This window comes from Microtus ochrogaster, unplaced genomic scaffold, assembly GCF_000317375.1.
Source record: "Microtus ochrogaster isolate Prairie Vole_2 unplaced genomic scaffold, MicOch1.0 UNK48, whole genome shotgun sequence".
NCBI classification, from domain to species: Eukaryota; Metazoa; Chordata; class Mammalia; order Rodentia; family Cricetidae; genus Microtus; species Microtus ochrogaster.
Window position 1 is genome coordinate 2,741,565 of NW_004949146.1, and position 21,821 is coordinate 2,763,385.

Consider the following 21,821-nt stretch of genomic DNA (forward strand, 5'->3'; position numbering starts at 1 on the left):
TTCCACACAATACAATACTCCACGTCTGCCCCCTTCCACACAATACAATACTCCACGTCTGCCCCCTTCCACACAATACAATACTCCACGTCTGCTCCCCTTCCGCACGATACTCCACGTCTGCCCCCTACTTCCACATATCAGTCTACTTCTGCCTCCACCCCAATTCCCCGTCACTCCAGTACAAGACTGGCCAGCAGAAGCTTCAGGCATCCAGTGTGTGAAACATAAAACTCTCTGGCTTTCCCCCCCCCCCCTTTTTTTCTTTGTGAAACAAGGTTTCTCTGTGTAGCCTTGGCTCTGATGGAACAGGCTCTGTGCATTGGATTGGCCCCTGCCTCAGGAGTGCTGAGATTCCACTCGCTTTTCTTCCTTCTTTTTTGAGACTGGATCTCAGGTAACCAGGGTGGTCACCAGAGACACAACAGAGGATGACCTTGAACTTCTGGCCCTCCTACCTCTACTTCCTGAATGCTGGGATTGTGACACCACACCCACCCAATAACTTTTTTTCTTTGTCTGATTTAATGAAAGTTGAATATTGTAAACACAGGTGTAATTTTTGTTTGAATTAAAATGTTCAGTAAGCTGAGTTGACTTTCCTTTCTTTCCCGATGGGTCTTAGCCACTGTAGGCAGGCACTCTACCTGTGACTTTGAGACAAAGGCCTTTCTTTAGACAGTTTGGCTACAAACAATCCTCTTGACCTAGTTCAAGGGCTGAGGTCACAGGCAGCCAGCTGCACCTGGCTGAAAGGGTAAAACTATTTACTGGTAACAGAACTGTGTACTTAAGAGATTCCAAGCGTTCTACAAAAGAAAAATCATTTTAAGACGGGTGTGCTATTGCACGCTAATCCCAGCACTTGGCAGGAGGCACAAGGATCAGGAATTCAAGGTCATACTTGGCTATCTGTGACTCTTGAGGCTAACCTCTGCTAAATGATGTGTCAAAACAAAAAAAAAATTTAGACCTGAATGCTGCACTGCAGGCCGGTGTCAATGGCAAAGACCTGTAATCCTAGAACTACTGAGACTAGGGTGGGAGGATCAAGATTTCAAGGCCAGCCTGGCAATCCAAGAGATCCTTGGTCTAGGAAAAAAGATCTAAAAACAAATAGACATTTACCTGAATACTGAGGGACTTTTCCTTTTCTACTATGTGTGACATTAAGATCACTATGCTGCTTTCAAATGTCCTTAAAATACAAAATTACAGTGGAAGGATAAAACGTCATTCAAAGCATTTTTATCAAGAACATAAAACACCATAATACACTGGCCAAGCGATATTCTTAGTAGATAGATACCGAAACAGCCTTTTTATTTATTGATTTGTGGTGTGAGCTATCCAGCCAGGGCCTCAGGCACACTAGACAAGTACTCCACTACTGAGAACACCATCCTAGTCACAGCTTTGCTACTTAGAAGCAGCAGTTATTTTAAGACCTTACTACCACTTGAGATGACTGAAGTCCTCAGAATTAAGAATGAGGCCTCGGTTTTGGCTGGCATGACTAAATCCTATACACTGTGCACAAATTCAAAATCTATTTTAGGATAGCCAATATTTACATTAAAAGTATAGGTTGGAGCCAGGTGGTGATGGCACATGCCTTTTATCCCTGCACTTTAGAAGCAAAAGTAGATGAATCTCTGAGTCCGAGGCCAGCCTGGACTACATAGTGAGTTCCAACCCTGACTCAAAACAAAAAACAAAGAAAAAAGTATAGGTCAGGAAAGCTGAGCTGAATAGAATTTGCCTAGCATGCCCAGGGTCCTAAATTTAATCCCTAGTATAAAAGTAATTAGTTTTATTTTTCTTTATCTGAAAGAGGAGTAGATGAACCTGGAATCTAGGATAGGTTGTGGCATTGCCAAACGTGCCTAAAAACCCCAGAGCCTGCTGGGCAGTGGTGGTGCACACCTTTAATCCCAGCGCTTGGGATTAAAGGGAGGCAGAGGCAGGCAGATCTCTGTGAGTTCGAGGCCCGCCTGGTCTACAAAAGCTAGTTCCAGGACAGGCTCCAAAGCTACAGAGAAACCTTGTCTCAAAAACAAACAAACAAACAAACAAAAAAAAAAAACCCAGAGCCTATGCTGGGGTCAGGCCTCTGGAAGAAAACCAGGCAGTTTTCATCGAGTGTGCACCTCCTTAAAGGGGCCTAACTACAGCAATACAAAATGGCGTAAGATACATGAGGCACTCCAGGAAGTAGGACCTTAACTGGTTGTGGAAGTGGGATGTGCACCAATAAATAGGACAGGGGATGGAAGGAACAACTTCTCATAGAATTGGGCAAAAACATGGCTGAGTGGCAGTGGGCTGGGAATATCAAAGGCGACTTAAAGAAAATGGAGATCCAAGCCGAGAGTGTGACTATTATCTGGTATTTGCTGTATTATGCAAATGCGTATCGCCAGCTTCGCCAACAGTGCTTGTCGCAGTCATCACTCAGTAACACTGAGTAACTGCCGAAAGTGAGGTGTGTGAGGACCATGGACAGGCCTTTGGTGCCTGCTAATGCCAGGCTGTATTCGCAGGGGGAAGCCACTGTGAGCTTTCAACAGAGATGACACACAATGGTGGTCTAAGCAGTGTGTCTTACATCTTGTTGCACCCACAAATCACTTAGAGATCTTGTTAAAATTCTGCAATTCAGGTCTGGAGTGGGCTCCAAGTTCTGACACACTCCCTGGAAATGACAAGGCTGCTGACATGTGGACCACGGTATTAACTAAGATTTGAGAAATCTTGTCTGGAAGAACATTCCAAGAAACGTTCCAAGGAATGAAGAAAGGGAGGGGTCAAAATGACCCAGAGGAAAGCAAGCTGGTTAGAAAACAGTGTTCCTGGAGATAAGAGCCTTAGCAGTGGAAATACCAGGAAACAGATGAGTGGCTATGAATGAAGAAATTATAAAGCTGCCACCGCTTCCCAAGCTATCGAGCTCATTCTCTGCCCTTTGAATAATGAGACAGGGTCTCTTACAAACAAAGCTGATCTCACGACACTGGGTAGCTGCTCATGACCTTGAACTTCTGATTCTTCTGCCACTACGCTCCTAGCTGCTAGGATTACAGGCCTGCATCACCGAGCATGGCTGGAGAGTATCTTTTACAAACTCTCCTAGATCTATGGCTGTGTGGTCCGACTGAAAACTGCAAAGACTTAATACCTTATCTGGGAACTGATAATAACTATAACTGATGATTCTAATTGTGCGTTTGTGTTCTTGAGGGATCAAAGAGAAATGGAAAGCTCAGAGGTCGAGGGGGCTTTAATGTAAGGATAAGTTAAAATATTTAATCAGTGTATGAGTGTGTAGAGTGTGCATATGTGCACAAGGGTGTGCAGGAGGGATGCGTATACAGAGGCCATAAGAACACCAGGTGGCTTTCTCTGTCAGGTTCAAGTTTAACTAATATAGAAAGTCCAATAATGTTGAAAAGGATTACTATCTTCCAAAATGAGGGGATAGCCATTTGTCAGAAAAGTAGTATTGATATTTAAGAGCAAGTTAAATATGGCTATCTGGATTTAGAGGTCAACAGCTAAGGCTGTAAAAGTGACCAAAATCCAACGCTGCAAACAGTAGCTCATGCTTGTAATCTCAGCACTCAGGAGACAGAGACTGGAGGATCAGTTTTGTAGCATCCTTGGCTACAACGTGTCTAAACAAAACAACAAAAGTGGAGTCTAAAGACCCTGCTTCCCCTCTTGTCCCCAGTCTAACTTTGATACTCACTCCCTAATCACCTCAAGCATCCTATGTTACAGAACTTCGCACTAACCACTTGCTTTCCCCTGTGTGTCTGTGTGTGTGAGAATCCCTGTTTGTAGGCATGGTCAGGCCAAAGGACATTGGGTGTCCTACTCTACCACTCTGTTTTCTTCCCTTGAGTTTTCTCAATGACCCTGGACATAGGCTGGCAGCCAGCGAGCTCTGGTGTTTCTCTTGGCATAGGGATCTTCTTGGCCACACATGGCTGTTTACATGCGAGCCAGAGATTGGAACTCGGGTCTTTATGCTTCAGCAGCATGTCCTCTTATCCAGAGCCACCTCTGGGGCCACCCAACCACACTCGGAACTGTCCTGTTACCGCCCCCACTACAAGAGGTACAGTAAGAATTCGCTTGCTCTGACTTTCTATTTTTGTCACTGATCCCCTAAATTTCCTTCATGTCTGAGATCACAACACATAACCAAAATTCTAAGAAACCTAATTAAAGGGTGAAGAGAGTTACCCAGTTCAGCGCTATAATGACTAAATTATTAGGTAGCTTTCTTTTTTGGTAGTGCTGGGAATGGAATGCAAGTCCTCACTAATGATAACAAGCACTCAGGCACTGAGCCACAGCCGCACTCTCAAATTTGGTGTATCACTTCTCAGGGCCCAGAATCAGTCTCAGGCGTCGGGTATCTCTAAAGTATCAACTAGTTCATGAAGACCGGTCCACATATTGGAACTTCAACAGGTATTTCAGTAAGACCGATTTCAACGGCCTGGGAGAAACGGGTCAAGTTGAAGTATTTTGGGGTCTTTAGCTGAAGGTTGAGTTGAGAAGTTAGCTCCATATTTCCTAAAATTATGAACGATTTTATTTAATCACTCCCCTTCTGTAGTGCTCACTCTCGAACGCCAGACCCGGTTTAAAAAACTGCTGGGGAGCACTTAAAACAAAAAAAGACAATCAGGACCTCTTCGTTTTCACCAAAGCAGAAAATAACCCTGATCGTGCTCAACTCGATGCCCGACTAGCATCGCCTGAAATGAAGGGGTCGAGGGAGGTCAGCACTAAGGTCTGCAGCTACTTAGCGGGAGGGCAAAACGACATCTAGTCCCAGGCACCCCATCTGGAAGCCCCGGAAAAGATGGAGAGGGAAGGCAGGAGCCAGCCTCTCCCGTCGGCAACTCTGCTCAGCGTTTCCCCAGTCAGGCCCAAGCCTAGTCCGCTCTCAAGCTACAACCCCTCAACGTGGGAACCCAGAACCCGGGCTAAACGAGGCCCGAGGAAGGCGAGGGTGAGCCGGGATGACCGCTGAGGCGCGCCCCCGAGGAGATGGACTCGGAGTCGGGCGAGAGGGACCAGCCCCGAGGAGCGCACCAGGCGGCCCCGCCACCCGGTACCTGGTCTAGGAGTCAGAGCGCAGTACCGACTCGTCTCGGCTCCGCCTCCTTAGTTTGGTGGCCGCGCTGCCGCCAGGCCGGTTGCTGGGAGGGAGGTACGCAACGTGTCATGCGCAGTGGAAGGAGCCAGAGAGGCTGGCAGAGCCCCGCCCCTCGCACGGCAGAGGCTCCTCCTTTCCCCGCCCCATGGAGGAAGTCCCGCCTCTTCCCGATGAGGAAGCCGTGCTGCGCCCCACCCAAGAAGAAAGCTTCGCCCCTCCCGCGGAAGCTGCTCCCCTTGCCCCGCCCCACGTAGGAAGTCCCGCCCCTTCACCCCGAGGAAGCTCCGCCCCTCGCTTCCCAGGGAGGAAGCCCCGCCGAGCTCTCCTCTCGGAAGAGGCTCCGCCCCACCCTGCCCGCAAAGGAAGCTCCGCCTCCTCCCTCCGGATCCCGGCGTCTGCTTTCCGCGTTACCTATGGCTTGACTAACCCTACCTCGGTCGCTGTGGCGGGGAGAGAGCTGCTGGTTGTCTTTCCCCTTTCTTTGCTGGGGGCGCCCTTACCTGGGAAGAAGCGGATTTCCTCAAACCAAAGACCTCATTGTTGGAGACTGCGGTTCACAAGGGCCCTGGTGCCTCCGTACCCCTCCTGTCTGCAGCAGGAAGAGAAGGGTCAAGGGCCACCTAACTACAGCTACGGATTTGACTGGCAGTATTTCCGCCTCTCCCCATTCCATCACCTGGTAGGCCTTACACGGGCAAACACCTGGAAGGACTTCAATGGGCGCGCTTTGGTCTCTCAGGCATTAGCGAACAAATTAAAGAGGAAACTCACCCAGTGTTTGTGTCCCAAGTTCCTTCTATGTAAAGCCAGGAAAATTGCTCAACCAAATGAAAGCTATCATTTTCGTTCCTGAACCCTTCATCCCTAAGTTTTGGTTTATTTTTTTTTCTTTTGTTTTTTTGTACTGGGTTTGAGACAGTGTCTCGTGTATAGCCTGGGCAGGCCTTGAACTCCGAGGTCAGCTTGGCTCTGCTGGGATAAAAGCTCGGTGGTGTGTCTATTTGTAGAAACCTATGATGAGTTTGCCTTTATGAAGGAAGACAGAGACCAAGGCATACAGGAGTGATCAAATGTAGTACTCTAGATGCGGCAAGACTTCCTCCTGTGGGAACTAGGGACTTTTAGTCACCTCAGTTGCTGTGGGTCGCTGTCAAGTAATGAATACTTGTTTTTTCCAGTTCTGTCTCCTCACAGATTTATAGCGGTCCTAATAACTTCCAAGATATGTAAGTTCTGCAACATCCAAACGGGGGCTTGATGGAAATAGACCAAACTTACCAGAGGCTCTCACTGTTTTACACACTTCTGTAATCTTACCTAGTGCTTTAACATTCTAAAGCACAATCGCAGTCTCAAAATGTTTCTTTCTAGCCAGGCGGTGGTGGCGCACGCCTTTAATCCCAGCACTCGGGAGGCAGAGGCAGACGGATCTCTGTGAGTTCGAGACCAGCCTGGTCTACAAGAGCTAGTTCCAGGATAGGCTCCAAAACCACAGAGAAACCCTATCTCGAAAAACAAAAAAACAAACAAACAAAAAAAATGTTTCTTTCTGCCAGGCAGTGGTGGAGCACACCTTTAATCCCAGCACTCTGGAGGCAGAGGCAGGCAGATGTCTGTGAGTTCGAGGCCAGCCTGATCTACAGAGCAAGTACCAGGACAGGCTCCAACAGAAAAACCCTGTCTCGAAATAAATAAATAAATAAGTTTCGCTTATAAGTGAACCCAGTGAATTCACAAAAAGCAAAGGAGTGGAAGAAAATTCCATTTCTGCCAGGTTACATTGTCTTTGGAACTGAGAGTATTGGAGAAAGCAATGAAAAGATGCCAGCTTCATTTTTATTTTTTTTTTTTTATTTTTTTTTTGTTTTTCGAGACAGGGTTTCTCTGTGGCTTTGGAGCCTGTCCTGGAACTAGCTCTGTAGACCAGGCTGGTCTCGAACTCACAGAGATCCGCCTGCCTCTGCCTCCCGAGTGCTGAGATTAAAGGCGTGCGCCACCATCGCCCGGCTTTCATTTTGATTTTTGTGTGTGTGTGTATGTGCACTTCAGTGTATGTATGCACACCACATGTGTGCAGAAGCAAGCAGAGGTCAGGTGTCATATCCCCAGGAACTGGAGTGACAGACAGCTGTGAGTATTGGATACTTTGTAAAAGCAGCAAGTGCTCTTAACTGCTGACCCATCTCTCCAGCCCCAAACTTACGTTTTGAGACAGGGTCTCATAGTCCAGGCTTACCTGGAACTCATTCTATAGCCCAGGCTGGCCTTAAACTCAAGAGATCCTCCTGTCTCTTCTGGGATTACAGATGTGAACTGCCACACCAGGCTGTAATTGTCAAGGCAACCTCAAATTGAGTTTTCCTTTCCCCTTTCTTCCCCTTCTCCTTCTTTGGGCTGCACTAGAGATTGAGCCTAGGAGCTCTCACACGCTGAGCAAGCACCTCAGCCCTCAAAGCTCTGACTCGTTACAATGGGATCTGCTAACACTAGGTACTTCATCTGTTCTAATACCTAGTGCCCGGCCACCACGTTCTAACAGGATGTTAGCATTTGAGAGTTTACCAACTGGATGACCGCCCGCCAAAGCTACTCAGAGAACCCCTTCTCCCAGACTCTGCCATGAGTGCTTCAGTGAGCAAATGCCTAGGTTCTCATACACCAGTAAGAAGTCAGAACAAACTTTAGGATGAACGGTTGGCATTCAGAGGTTACAGAGTCTGAGTCCTGGAAGGCACAAGTTTCTGAAGCTTTTACCTTATTATAGGGTGTAAGTGTTTAAAGATTTCCAGAGCTTTTGGAAACTGACTTGAAGCCTAAAGGAATGGAGACAGATTGAATGGCTACTTGTTTCTTTTTAACTTTTTAAAGGCTACTTGTATTTTTAACTCTATTGTGTAATACTTAAGTCTCTACATGAAAACACATATGAACTCCAAGGCTGCAGAGATTAAGAGATGGCTTACAGGTTAAAGAGTACCGGTTACTCTTCCAGGGGTCCCAAGTTCAATTCCCAGTCACTTGGTAGCTCACAACCATCTATAATGAGATATGAAGCCCTCTTCTGCCATACAGGCAGAACACGATACATAATAAATAAATAAACCAAAAAAAAAAAACCTTCAAGTGAAACGGGGAACTGTGTGGTGTGTGAATATGTAGAACAAGTTGACTAGGATCACTTATCTGTAAAGAATTCCCAGTCTTTGCATTTTACTATCGCATGTGAACTTTCCACACAGCCATTTTAGAAAGGGTAGGAAGACAGAAGAAGGAAACACACTTGTTAAAAGCACTGGGATAGGAGGGCTGGAGGGTGTAGCTCATCAGCAGAGTATTCACCCAACACAGGATTCAAGTAAGCAAATACAGTTAAAAAAAAATATAGTGTGCACAAATCCAGAGCTTTCTTGACCTAGGAAACAGGCTTCAGTTCTAGCTCCAAGAGATAAGCTAAGCTATAAAAAAATACAGAAGTTATGTAAATATGTAAATTTAAGATATGAATGGAGGGGAGAGTGGTGTGGGAAGACAAAGTACAGTGTTATATGTGTGAACATGTACTAATGAAACCCATTACTTTGTACGCTAACCAGAAATATCTATGAAAAGTGGAAGAAAATTTATGAAAAGCAGCAAGCAGTTCAGCAGACAGGCAGAGGCAGTATCATCTTGTTCCTCAGTAACCCCCAAGAAAAGCAATACTTTAGAAAGGCCAGGGTGAGCATCAGAAGCTGGAGGCCAGTCTGGCATACATGGGACCCTGTGTCAAGTGAGTGTGGTGGTGCACCCGCCTGGGAAGCCGATGCAGGAAGACTGAGCCTGAGTTGGAAACTAGCCAATAACACTTAGCAAGCAGTCCTCTCAGAAATAAGTAGATGTGGTGCTACATGCTATCACTGCAGCACTCTAGGCTGAGGCAGGGCACTGCTGTGAATTTCAGCAGTCTAAGTTATAGATGAGACCTTGTCTCAGAAAGCTAGCAAGCAATGCGATCTACCATTGGGGAAAAAAAATTACAGCTTTCTTTTTATTCCTCTCAATTCAGAGGGCTGGGACGGCTGTGAATTTGTACAAACATAACACCATCTTCCTTTGTTTAAAGATTTTGTTATTTAGTCTTCCTTTGTTTAAAGATTTTGTTATTTTAGTCTTCCTTTGTTTAAAGATTTTATTTATGGTCAGATGCTTGTATGTGAATGTAGTTGCCTGTGGAGACCAGAAGAGGGCAGCAGATCCCCCCAGAGCTGGAGTTATAACAGCTGGTAGCTGAGATTTGAACGTGGGTCCTTTGCAAGAGCAGTAAGTGCTCTAAGCCGTCTCTCCAGCCCTGATGTCTTCCTTTTGCCATCAAATTTTCCACTGGCCACCAAACACTAGATATTTAAGAAGGTTAAAGACATGTGACACCACACCCAGCCAGGTTTCTTTTTACTTTTCAGTAGTTTGTAATACAAGTCACTGTAGTGATGTTTTGTTTGTGTTTTAACAAATAAAGCTTGCCTGAAGATCAGAATGCAGAGCTAAGCCACTATAGCCAGGGAGTGGTGGCACATTCCTTTAATCCCAGGACTCAGGAGACAGAGGCAAAGGGATCTTTCTTAGTTGAAGACCACCCTGATCCAGTCTAAAAGAGAAACAGAATTCATACAAAGGTGATCCCAGCACTCAGGATCCCACACCTTCAATCCCAGCACTAAGGAGGTGGAGACAGCAGTTATATGGCTGGGCCAAGAGAGGAATATAAGGTAGGAGGAGGCAGGAGCTCATTCAATCTGAAGCTTAGTTGGAGATAGGTTGCGAACTGGAGATGAAGTCTAAGGACGCAGTCTGAGGACAGGATCACTCCTCAGTCTGAGCATTGGCAGAGGTCTCTCTAGTGGTTGCCCTCTCGGCTTCTCGAATTGCTCAGCTTTCACCCCCAATATCTGACTCTGGGTTTTTATTTCTTCTTCTTTTTATTATTATTTGAGACAGGGTTTATTCTGTGTATCTCTGGGTCCTGGGAACTCACTCTGTAGACCAGGCTGGCCTTGACTCACACAGATCTACCTCCTCTGCCTGAGTGCTGGGATTAAAGGCATGCATAAAGGCGTGCACCACTACTGCCCAGCCTTGTCTACTATCAAGACAAATTAGAACCTGTGTTACAAGTCACCCCTATGGGTTTAACATCATTTAGAATAAGTGAGGCAGGAAAAGAGAACTTGGGAGGAGAAAGGGCAGACTGACTCCACCATATCTTCTGTTCTCTTCCACTGGATGACTGGACCAAAAATGTCACTCATGATTTTCATTGGTCCAAGTCCTATATAAAGCAGTTCTACATCTTGTGCCCAACACAGATAGGTTTCCTTGTACTAAGGAAACAGAATTATAAACAATTCCTCTTTATCCACCACACCGCCAGCTCTAAAATAAATAAACAAAACAAACAAACAAAAACCACTTTGTCGGCTCTGACACAAAGTCAGAGAAGGCTAAAAGGATCCACTTTGTACTGTTGGACAGAGGAGAGCAAGAATGTAAAGTAAAATGTACCATTTGATAGTAGCCTTGCCTTTGTAGAGTGTGTGAGTAAAAAAGTTTTGCACACATTATCTTTTGGCTGTGAGGTGAGCTGGGAAAATGGCTCAGCAGTTAAGAGAACTGACTGTAGAGGTTCTGGGTTCAGATCCCAGCATCCACATGGCAACTCATAACCTGTAACTCTAATCCCAGGGGTTCCAACACTCTCTTCCGGTCTCCTTGGCACTACACATGGTAGACATGGTAGACAGAAAGACATGCAGGTAAAACACACACATAAAGAAAATTTTAAAATAAACTGATAGGAAGGAAAAATATTTATTCCCACTTTATACAAGAATAAACACAATAAACTCAGAGGTATGACTTGCCCAAAGGAAAAAGCTTAGTAATTTTCATCAGTAAATTTTTAGTACATTTATTTTATTATCCACTTACCATGTACATGTGCGTGCATGTTTGTGTGCATATGCCATGGTCCACATGCGGAAGTCAAAGGACCACTTGTGGGAGTCGCATGCATCCTGAGGATCAAACTCAGGTCAGCAAGCCTGGTAAGCACCTTTACCCATGGAGACACCTCACTGGTCCTGGCGATTGGTTTCATCAATACTGAAGCCAAGCCTTTTATATTTCAGGGCTCCAGGCAAAGGGATTTGGAAAGCATGGTAAACAACACTCTCTTGGTCCACTGCTTAATAATGACATGTCTTAACCCAAGGAAAGGGCTATAATGGCTTGGATCATAAAGACCATAAATGTCCACCCAAAATGCCATGGTAAAGACTGAGTTGGTAGCCAGTAGCAGGCAGATGGGTAGATGAAGGAAACTGTAGACAGAAGTTAGGTCATTGAGGGTGTTCCTTGAAATATTAGAACCCTTGCCCCTCCTACCTGACAGCTCCTGGGCCACTATGAGGTAAGTGTCTTTGCTCCATCACAGTACCTCCCCTGAGCAAGAGGGCAGTTCAGGAACTGAAATTGTGATCCCCAAAAAACTTTTTCCTATTTGAAGCTTTATTATCCTATTTTGCAACAGTGACAGAAAGATAACTAATAAGAGCTTAATAACTCACTAATAACTAGTAATCTTAGGATAGGCTGGCATACACATTCAACCCCAGCACTCAGGAGGTTGAGGTAAGCAGATCTCTAAATTCAAGGCCAGCCCGGTCCACACTGATGTGTTCTAGGATAGCCAGCACTACACAGTAAGACCCTGTCTCAAAAAAACAAGATTAAAAAAACAAACAAAAAATCAAAAATAACATATGGGCCATGGTGCAGTGTGTGTGCCAGTATTCCCAGCACTCAGGAGGCTGAGGCAAGAAAACCATGAGTTTGACTGTGGCCAACTTGGGCTGCACAGTGAGACCCTTTCTGAAGCAACATACATGGGTTTAGAATATGAAATATCGGGGCTGGAAAGATGGCTCAGAGGTTAAGAGCACTGGCTGCTCTTCCAGAGGTCCTGAGTTCAATTCCGAGCAACCACACAGTGGCTCACAACCATCTGTAATGAGATCTGGTGCCCTCTTCTGGTGTGCAGGTACAGCTGTATACATAATCAATAAATAAATCTTAAAAAAAAAAAAGAATATGAAATATCCAAAAGTGTTAAGTGGTAACTACAAAGGAATATTCAAGATTAACACTCTTGAAGGAAAACCATTTTAGTGCTAATTTTTTAATGGTGAGAGAACTTTCCTATGGGTCCATATATTCTTGTAGGACGACTTCAAAAAGTCAACGAGGCACGCTCAGATTCTGTCAATCAGTTTTTAATATATGTCATAGGTAGTTCATATGAATGCTTAAATTACAAAATTAGCTGCCACAGTCCGAATTTGTGGGACTTTAAGAAAGCTTATATTACTCAAAAGATAACTAAGCACATAAATTTTGATTCTAAAATGTATCTTAAAGGTTTGTAAAACAATGTTAAGTCTAGAATCATATGGCCTTAAAGTGATTCAATTTTGTTATTCTTAATAACTTAACCTTGTGAACTGTTAAAAAAGCATACACCTGCATACCCAGTGCACACATTTCTATTAACCTAGACAAAGTCACATGAGAAACTCCATATAATCCCCAAGGCAACAGCTCACACGGTTTTCACTGCAACTCACTGTTACTGCCTCAGAACACAGAAAACATCAACCCACCACCCCACAAAAAAACAACTCTTTCCCATCCCAACAAAAATTACCTAGTACAAACAGTGACTTAAAAAAAATGCTTTCTCAGTAGGAAGCATTTATAAAATGCAGAGCTCTCAACAAGCCAAATGCTTATGCAGATGGGGGCCTCTCCCCACAAAAGCTTCCACCTCAAGAGGCAGACAAAACTCTTGTCGCATTTAAGAAGGCTCACATTTTAAAAGCATACTTATGCACACCGATGGCTGTGTTTCTAAAAGCACTTACCGGCCTCAACTGTGGGCAAGACAGAAGTGGAGAGAGAAGAAAGGAGCACGCAGAAGACAGACAGCAACTTCTCCGTGAAGACCCAACAGGTTGCAGCCACCATGAAAAGCACTGTGACCTCACAGAGCTAAGGGAAGCAGCTCACTTCTCATGCATCTTCCTCAGGAAAAACAAAACTACTCCAAATTCAGTGCTCACACTGTCATTAGCTCATAGTACCAGGCAAGGAGAAACTGCTCCTGTACTACCCACCTCTAGAATCTTCCATGACACCTCTAGATTTCCTCCTATAAACACACACACGAAATACACACTGCACTATGTTCCTAGTCTCTGAAATGCATCACCACATACAGTGCTCTAAATTCCACTGTTTTCACAACTGTAATGTGGACACAGGAAAAACACCAAGCAATGTTTATTGTGCAACTCCAATAGAAATTCTTGGGATCTTGGTTTAGAGTCAGTCTCCAGTTATTCCAATTGCCCAGTTTAAAAAAAAAAAATCTTTCTATAAATTCCATGATTGTTCTTCAAACACCAAAGCACTGATAATTCATGTTATAATTTAAAAATATTTTAAACTACACATACTTTATATACCATCCTTTTATAAAATAAACTAATTTGATTATCTGGAAGGAAATAACTGAAAGAGCCCTTTCAATGTATCTGTAACCTCTGTAGAACTCCAAACCAAGAGAAGAGGGGAGAGGAGGGGAGAAGACGGGAGGGTGGAATAAGGATTTCTCAGTCACCAGGAATATGTTGACTTTAGGGGAGAAACGGACTCGTGCTTTTCCCGTTTCCTGTGGACGCAGACCTCTGGGATGACTTTACATGGCTTTCACTTTGATTTGCTTCATTTTCATCTGCTTCTTCTCCAACTTCTTTTGTTCTCTCCTCAAAGCAGCTTCCTGTAAAATAGAGAGGGGGAAGGAAAGATCCAAATTAAGCTCTAAGCACACACTGAGAAAAACTGGGGGCTGGAGAACCAGCTTGGGACTAGAGCTCATGCTGCTCCTGCAGGAGCCGCAAGTTCTGTTACCAGCACGTCAGACAGCTCACTGGAGGCTGGTGCTTCTGGTCTCCGTGGGCACCTCTACTCACCCATAATGCTCAGAATCCCTTCTGGGGAGTTGGGAAGGAGGAGTGGATCTCTTCATACAGTTCTGGCTTTCCTGGAACTCACTGTGTAGTCCAGGCTGACCTGGAATCCATAGATATCTGCATACCTCTACCTCCCAAGTGCTGGGATTAAAGGTGTGGGCCTTTTATTCAAGATCTTGGTCTTGCAACCCAGGAAACATTTTTGCAGATACATATAAAAATAAGCACTAGCATTTGGAAGACTAAGGCAGGAGGATTGCACTTTGAAGCTAACTTTGGCTACATAGTTCCAGGCCAATCTATGCTATGAGACATCGTTTCAAAAGACAGAAACATTGCCAATTCATATGTCAGCAAATAAAAATTAACAAGAAACAAAAAAAGATAATCAAATCCTTTAAGATTTATTTTTTTTATTATGTATACAACATTCTGCCTCCATGTATGCCTGCACTCCAGAGGAGGGCGCACGATCTCACTACAGATGGTTGTGAGCTACCATATGATCACTGGGAATTGAACTCAGGACCTCTGGAAGAGCAGCCAGTGCTCTTAACCACTGAACCATCTCTCCAGCCCCCAGATAATCAAATATTAATTTAGATAGAAACTCATCAAAGTTTTTGCCTTGCATGTGTGTGTTTCTTTTCTTTGAAACAAGGTCTCTCACTAAGTTACCCAAGCTGAACTTAAATTCAAACCCCACCCTCTTTTAAATGATAGTCTCATTATTTAGCCATTGCTAACCTAGAAATTGCAATTAAGACCATGAATGGAGGCTAAAGAGATGGTCTAATGTTTAAGACTATTTGTTGCTTTTCCAGAGGAGTTTGGTTCCTAGCACCAACCAGGTAGCGCACAACCACCTATAACTCTGTAATTCAAGCTCCAACCCTATTTGGGCATCTCTTATCCACAAGTAGACACATTATTAAAGATAAAAACAGGTCAAGCAGCCGGGCGGTGGTGTCACACGCCTTTAATCCCAGCACTCGGGAGGCAGAGGCAGGCGGATCTCTGAGAGTTCGAGGCCAGCCTGGTCTACAGAGCAAGTTCCAGAACAGAGCTATACAGAGAAACCCTGTCTCAACGCCCCCCCCCCAAAAAAAAACAGTTAATTAAAAAAATAAAACCAGAAGCTAGAGAGACAGCACAGTCAATGGAGCGCTTGTCTTACAAGCATAAGGACCCAAGTACATCCTAGAGCCTGTGTAAAGTCTGGAGTGGTGGCAGGCGCTTGCTGAGGAGGAGTGACACTGTCCAGGCAGCCTAGCCTACTAAGTGAGTGCAGAGAGAGTACAGAGAGATATCCTGTCTCTATACACCCCTCTCCCCAGCAAAAACACAGGACTAGTAAAGCACTTTCTAGCATGTACAAGGCTCTAAGTTTAACTGCCAGCACAACACACAAAGATGGACAGCACCTTTCAAATGACTCCTGAGTTTGTGCTCTGTACACGTGTCTGTGTGTCTTTCTTTACCACCAATCCTGCCCTGTCCGTCTGTCTCTCCAAACAAAATCATGAAAGCATGAGGACATGAAAGAAAGCAAAAAACAAAACAAGAAAAAACCCACAAGGGTTTGTCTTTTAACCTCATTACATAAAAAAGAAAGAGAGAAAGAAAGAAAGAAAGAAAGAAAGAAAGAAAGAAAGAAAGAAAGAAAGAGGGGGGAGGGGAAGGGAGGGGAGGAGAAGAGGAGGAGAAAGAGAAACCCAGATGGCTCAGAGGTTAAGGGGTTAAGAGTTAAGAGCATTGGCGCGGTGGTTCACAGCCATCTGTAATGAGATCTGATGCCCTCTTCTGGCCTGCAGGTGTAGATGCAAATAGAGCACCATATATAGATAAAAATATAGATAAAAAATATAGATAAAAATAAAAACTTATAAAGGAGAGAGAGAGAGAGAGAGAGAGAGAGAGAGAGAGAGAGAGAGAAGGGAACGGAGGGGAGGAGAAGGGAAGGGGAGGAAAAGAAAAGGAAGGGAGGAAGGGAAGCAAGCATGAGGCACAGGAGCAGCACTAAGGATTCCTGAGCCGCACAGGCAGCATTAGTGACTGGATATCGGCAACAACACTGTCACACAGCAGCAACTCGGAGCCTCCCTTACTCTGAAAAATTCTTGTCTAAACTCACATCTTCTAGAACTTTGTTCTCTTTTTCATTTGCAAGGTTTGCAGTTGGACTTTGGCATCTTATTTCAGGAAATATGAGAATATACTGAATTTTTTTAAAATGTAACATGCTATTATTCAAGAATCACAAGTTTGAAATATCAGTTATATAAGAAACAGAAACCAACAACAAAACCCACAGAAACACTAGAATTCACTAATTCTGTATCAAGCCCTAATTTTAAATGGCAAGTTTATTTAAAATGTGAGGTGTGTATGTCAGCTTATTTAAAGTCCCTGATTTCTTTCTAATTGTTTGGTCTGAAATGGAGCTGTGCTGGGGAAAAAGGGGAATCCACTCACTTTCCAGGGGCACGAACGCAGCTTGGGACAGCTGGAAGAGGAACACAGTGCTGTCAGATGACCACATTTCCCAACTTTAGCCCGGGTGCTTTCAACACAGAATTATCAGAGACAGTACAGCACAAACAGGCAGCTGGATAATTAAGATTTATTTATTTTCATGTGCACTGGTGTTTTGCCTGCAGGTGTGTCCGTGTGAGTGAGCCAGATCCCCTAGAACTGGAGTTACAGACAGCTGTGAGCTGCCATGTGGGTGCTGGGAATTGAATTCAGGACCTCTGCTAGAGCAGCCAATGCTCTTCACCTCTGAGCCACCTCTCCAGCCCACATCTGGATAACTAAAAACAAAACAATAGTTTTGGGAAATTCTCACAAAGCCTCAACTTTAGACAAAGAACTACAATCAACTAAAGAACTCTGAGAGCAGGAGAAATAATCTTCCCCAGGCAAGAGCACACCAACTAGTTACCCAATACTAAAAGGACAGTCCAGAAAATATACAAAAAAACACTATAAAGACTGAACAGGTTGTGTTTATACATTTAGATACACACACACACAACAGCAACAACAAAGAGAGAGAGGTCATGAGCTTCAAAGAGAGCTAGGGGAAGGACTAGGTATATGGGAAGTTTTGGAAGGACGAAAAGGGAGAGATGATATAACATAAAAAACATATAAACCAGACCCAGCAGCCTCAGTGGTGGGGAGCATCTCACCTCCAGCCTGCGCTGCTTCTCAGGGTCTTCCTCATTCATGATCCGCTCCTTCTCGGCTCTTTTCTTCTCCTCACGCCGCGACTGCGCAGCCTCCTGTCTCTGCACGTGGGTCAGTTTTAAGAAGTTCTCTTCCACGCGGGCCCGGTTCTTATCTGCTCGTTGTTTACCCTTCCCCAGGAAACAAAGTCTTCATAAGAAACCCGTTTCCAGCCGGGCGATGGTGGCGCACGCCTTTAATCCCAGCACTCGGGAGGCAGAGGCAGGCGGATCTCTGTGAGTTCGAGACCAGCCTGGTCTACAAGAGCTAGTTCCAGGACAGGCTCCAAAGCACAGAGAAACCCTGTCTCGAAAAACCAAAAAAGAAGCCCGTTTCCATCCCACAGGAGAAAACCCCACTGAGCATTCCTTGGTAAAACTACTCCCCCTTGCATGTCAAGTCAACTAGACTCAGTCGCTGCACCCACTGGGGAAAACCAACCATAAAAGGTGCCGGTTTGTAAGAAAGGCTTTGGGTCTTACTTCTCTGTTGAGTCGAAACTTTTTGGCTTTGTCAATAGAATAAATCACCATGTTCATCAGGGGTAGCAAAGCCTCCATATCCTTTGGGTACGTGTTACCTGAGCCAGGCACTGGAAAACAAAGCCATTTTCCTACTGAGTTAATGGCAGCATTAACACTTCTGGGTTGGCAGTCTTTCTTAATGCTAACAGACTAGCTCCTTAGAGGAACCCAGAAACCAACAAGGAGGAATGATTAGTGATGGAAAAATAATTTGGAAACCAGTTTCTAAGAGGTTAAGAACTAGCCAGACAGGACCCAGATACTCACCATTAAATGTAAACAGTAGTGTCCTCTTAGTGTCGGGCAGCTTTAAAGGCTGACCCTCCCTGTCATGAAAGAGAAGTCTGGTAAGAGAGAAGCGAAGACAGGCACTTTCCATGCATACAAGCCAGCCATCTGCCTCGGCTGGGCAAACACCTGCAAGAACAGCGCTGGACACACTCGGCATCTCTAAGTCAATGGTCATCACTGAGCCTGAGAGCACTTTATGCTCATCTACCCCACTCTGTGCTACATTTGAAACCTCAGTGATGTCCCCAGCGGGCAGGATATATTTATTCCCTTTCACCTGAGGAGCCAGAAATATGCCTGTATTTAAATCTGAGGCCATATTTTAAATATTTTTGCTTAATTTTTAAATTTCTAAGCTTATATTTATCTTACGTATATGAGTGTTTTGCCTGCATGTATGTATGTAGTATGCAGTGCCCACACAGGCCAGAAAACAGTGTCAAACCTCTTGCAACTGGAATCAGAACAGCTTTTAGCATCCACGAGGGAGCTGGGAGCCAAGCCATGGTCCCTGATCTTCTGCATAAGCAACACACTCTCAACTACAAGTCATCTCTCCAACCCTCAGCTTCTGCTTTTAATCTTGGTCATTATTCTCTAAAAGTTGAGGCATACAGTATAACATTTACTTAATAGCACCCGCATTGTATCAGGTATTACAAGAATCCACAGAGGGTTTCCTGTGGAAAAGGCTATATATGTTACTGAAAACACATCACTTTATGTAGGAGACTCAAGCATCCTGAGAACTTGGTAAGGTGCTGTTATTCAACCAACAATCCCTCATGGACTCGGAGCAAGCACTGTTTATAATTTTCTTCTGTCATTATCACTGCAAATTTTGACTGTCAAACAACTGGCTTCTGCTCTACTGCAAACAAAAGGCTTGGTAAAAGCTATAATGCAATGCTTGGTGCCTGCTGTTATTACTAAATTTACCAAGGCGAGGATGATGCAACATCATCTCAAAGCATAAGGACCTGAGTAATCTCCACATACAACTAAATCCAGAATATATTTTTGTTGCTGCTACTCTTCTTCTGGTATTGGAAAATGAACACAGCTCCCAGAATGTTTGTTGTTGACAGAGTCTCACTGCTTATCCCTAGCTGGCTGAGAACTCACTATAGAAACCAGGCAGGCCTAGAATTCAGAGATCCTTCTGCTCCTGCCTCTAAAAGCTGAAATCAAAGACTTGTGCCACCACGCCTGCCCAGAATGGCTTTTAGTTGTACTCAATCCCATAGCAAATGAGACTAGCCTGCAACTAATAATTCAAGTCACAACTCATTCTCTATCAGAAGTATATTTAGTTATGCTTTCCAGAGACTGGCTGCAAATTCAACGAACAAATCCAAGCCCATGAACAATACTGTACACCCGAACAATACTGCCATAAAACCAGAAACTATGGTTTTATATGTCATTTATATGTCATTATATTCAATGTCATTTGAAAACATTCAGCTGTTCAAAAGCGAAGCGAGAAGAGATGATAAAATATGAAATACTTAGATTTGTATTTAAAATCAAACATCAGAAATTCAGAAATGGGAAAGGGTGTGCCAACTGCGATGTCTTAGCACCAGCCCTTCCTTGTGAACGTCACTGGGTCAGTGATGCACACATGCTGGCTCGGGGAGGCAGCCAGTGTCTTCTCATGGTGCGCTAACTGGGAGGCCATTCGTTACCAAGTTTACTTCCCCACTTGATAAGGAAACTGCAGAGGTCCCTTGTAGCATTCTAACATAAAACTAATAAGGAAAATCAATTTTAATGCTTTATTTCATACATACTCTTGCATTATCTTTGGACCAGAAAACTGGTCTGAAAAATGGACGGATTCAATCTTGTCAGCATAGTGTGTAAGAAAGTGAACCATCTAAAAAAAAAAAAAAGGAAAGAATATTAACTAGAGTTTGGCATTTCCAAGCTTTTATCTTTAAATCCTTACTTTTATATAATGTCATCATTCAGTCATTCAGACTAAAATACTCTTTTCTTAAAAAACAAAACAAAACCCAAAAAACCTAATGAGCCATCAGGTCAGCCCTCAACTTTAGCTTAAAGAAACGCTTCTCTGTAGCCATCTTCCAGCTTTAGCCTCTGCCATGACGGGATCACAGTGCCTGCCCTGTGTGCCCATCTTTACTTATACGAACAAACTCAAAATGACTTAAATGTCACCACCAAAGGATTAAGGCTGTAATCTTTTCTTTAAATTTATGTGTATTGGTGTTCTGCCATGGGTGTCGGGTCCCCTAGAACTGAAATTATAGATAATTGTGAGCTGCCATGTGGAGGCTGAGAATTGTGCTGGGAACTCAGAACTCTTAACCACTGAGCCACCTCTCTAGTCCCAAGGCTGTAATCTTTAAAACGAAACAAACAACAACAAAAAGTCCACCAAAGCACCTAAAAGTGGGCTTGGAGTGTTAGCACATCCTTTAATTTTAGCATTTGGTGGATAGAGGCAGGCAGACCTCTTTGAGCTCCAAGATACACAAGGCTACATAGTGAGACTCTGTACTGTCTCAAAAAACAAAACAAGCCGGGGCAGTGGGGCAGTGGTGGCGCATGCCTTTAATCCCAGCACTTGGGGAGGCAGAGGCAAGCAGATCTCTTGAATTCAAGGCCATCCTGGTTACAAGAGCTAGTTCCAGAATGGGCTCCAAAGCTACAGAGAAACCCTATCTCGAAAAACCAAAACCAACCAACCAAACAAACAACAAAAAACAAAATTAAAAAAAAAACCCAAAACAACAACAACAAAACCCAAACCAAACCAAACACCTTTAAAAGTCATTAGTTCTTTTGGAGAGAACTTTTTATTTTACTGTAAGAATGTGTGTGTGTGTGTGTGTGCATGTGCTCAAGCACAATGCACTTGGGGAAGCCAGAAGAGCACCATATCCCTCAAAGCTGAAGTTATGGGATCCTTGGCTCGCCAAGCAGACACTGAGATACACACTGGAGTCCTTATGGTTTGACTGCAATGCTAACCGCCAGGTTGTCTGCTGACTGACAGCCCTCTGACGGGTTATGACCAGTGTGAGGAAGGGGTACACGACTGTAACTAACGTACGGCATCGGAGAGGACCTAGTTCAGCTTCAGGGAGATACCTCTTCAACATGAGAGCTGCTCAAAGCCTCATTAAAATGGCATGGCTTTGCTACTGCTTCTAGAATAAGTAAAGGCTGTGCTGTGTTTACCCAATTGATCAAAATCAGCTAGGTGACTCTAAGGATCACAGAAAATGTTTACCATGAGTGGTCAGCAGTCACAGATTATTTACCTGCTGTTTCAAAAATGAGTAAAATAAAATTTAGTATGCGATTTTTATTTACTTATTCCTTTGGAGACAGAGTCTCTAGCTGTACTCCTTAGCCTGTCTGGGACATGATCCTCTTGCCTCAACCTCTGGAGTTGCTGCCATTATCGCTGTGCGCGACTGCACACATCTCCACTGCATTTACCACTGTGCGCGACTGCACACATCTCCACTGCATTTACCACTGTGCGCGACTGCACACATC

The 21,821-nt window shown here is 44.2% G+C and overlaps 2 protein-coding genes across 6 annotated transcripts in view; both read right to left on the bottom strand.

Annotated features, from left to right (window-relative positions):
- The window catches only part of Strada (STE20-related kinase adaptor alpha), a 34,245-nt gene extending 29,012 nt beyond the window's left edge, over positions 1-5,233 (bottom strand). For 3 of the 5 annotated variants that reach the window (XM_005369431.3, XM_013354558.2, XM_005369430.3), the window contains exon 1: positions 5,133-5,232. The gene's annotated coding sequence lies outside the window, so the exon portion shown is untranslated. Of the gene's footprint in view, positions 1-5,132 lie in introns of all 5 variants that reach the window. The other 2 variants (XM_005369432.2, XM_013354557.2) reach the window with 1 other exon arrangement.
- A 7,231-nt stretch (positions 5,234-12,464) lies between these two features.
- Ccdc47 (coiled-coil domain containing 47) overlaps positions 12,465-21,821 on the bottom strand; it is a 23,146-nt gene continuing 13,789 nt past the window's right edge. Inside the window, exons 9-13 of the mRNA XM_005369433.2 lie at positions 20,081-20,166; positions 18,261-18,319; positions 17,952-18,061; positions 17,433-17,600; positions 12,465-14,045 (exon numbers count right to left, since the gene is read on the bottom strand). Of these exons, the coding sequence (XP_005369490.1) occupies positions 13,965-14,045; positions 17,433-17,600; positions 17,952-18,061; positions 18,261-18,319; positions 20,081-20,166 (504 nt within the window). The 3' untranslated portion in view covers positions 12,465-13,964. The remainder of the gene's footprint in view (positions 14,046-17,432; positions 17,601-17,951; positions 18,062-18,260; positions 18,320-20,080; positions 20,167-21,821) is intronic.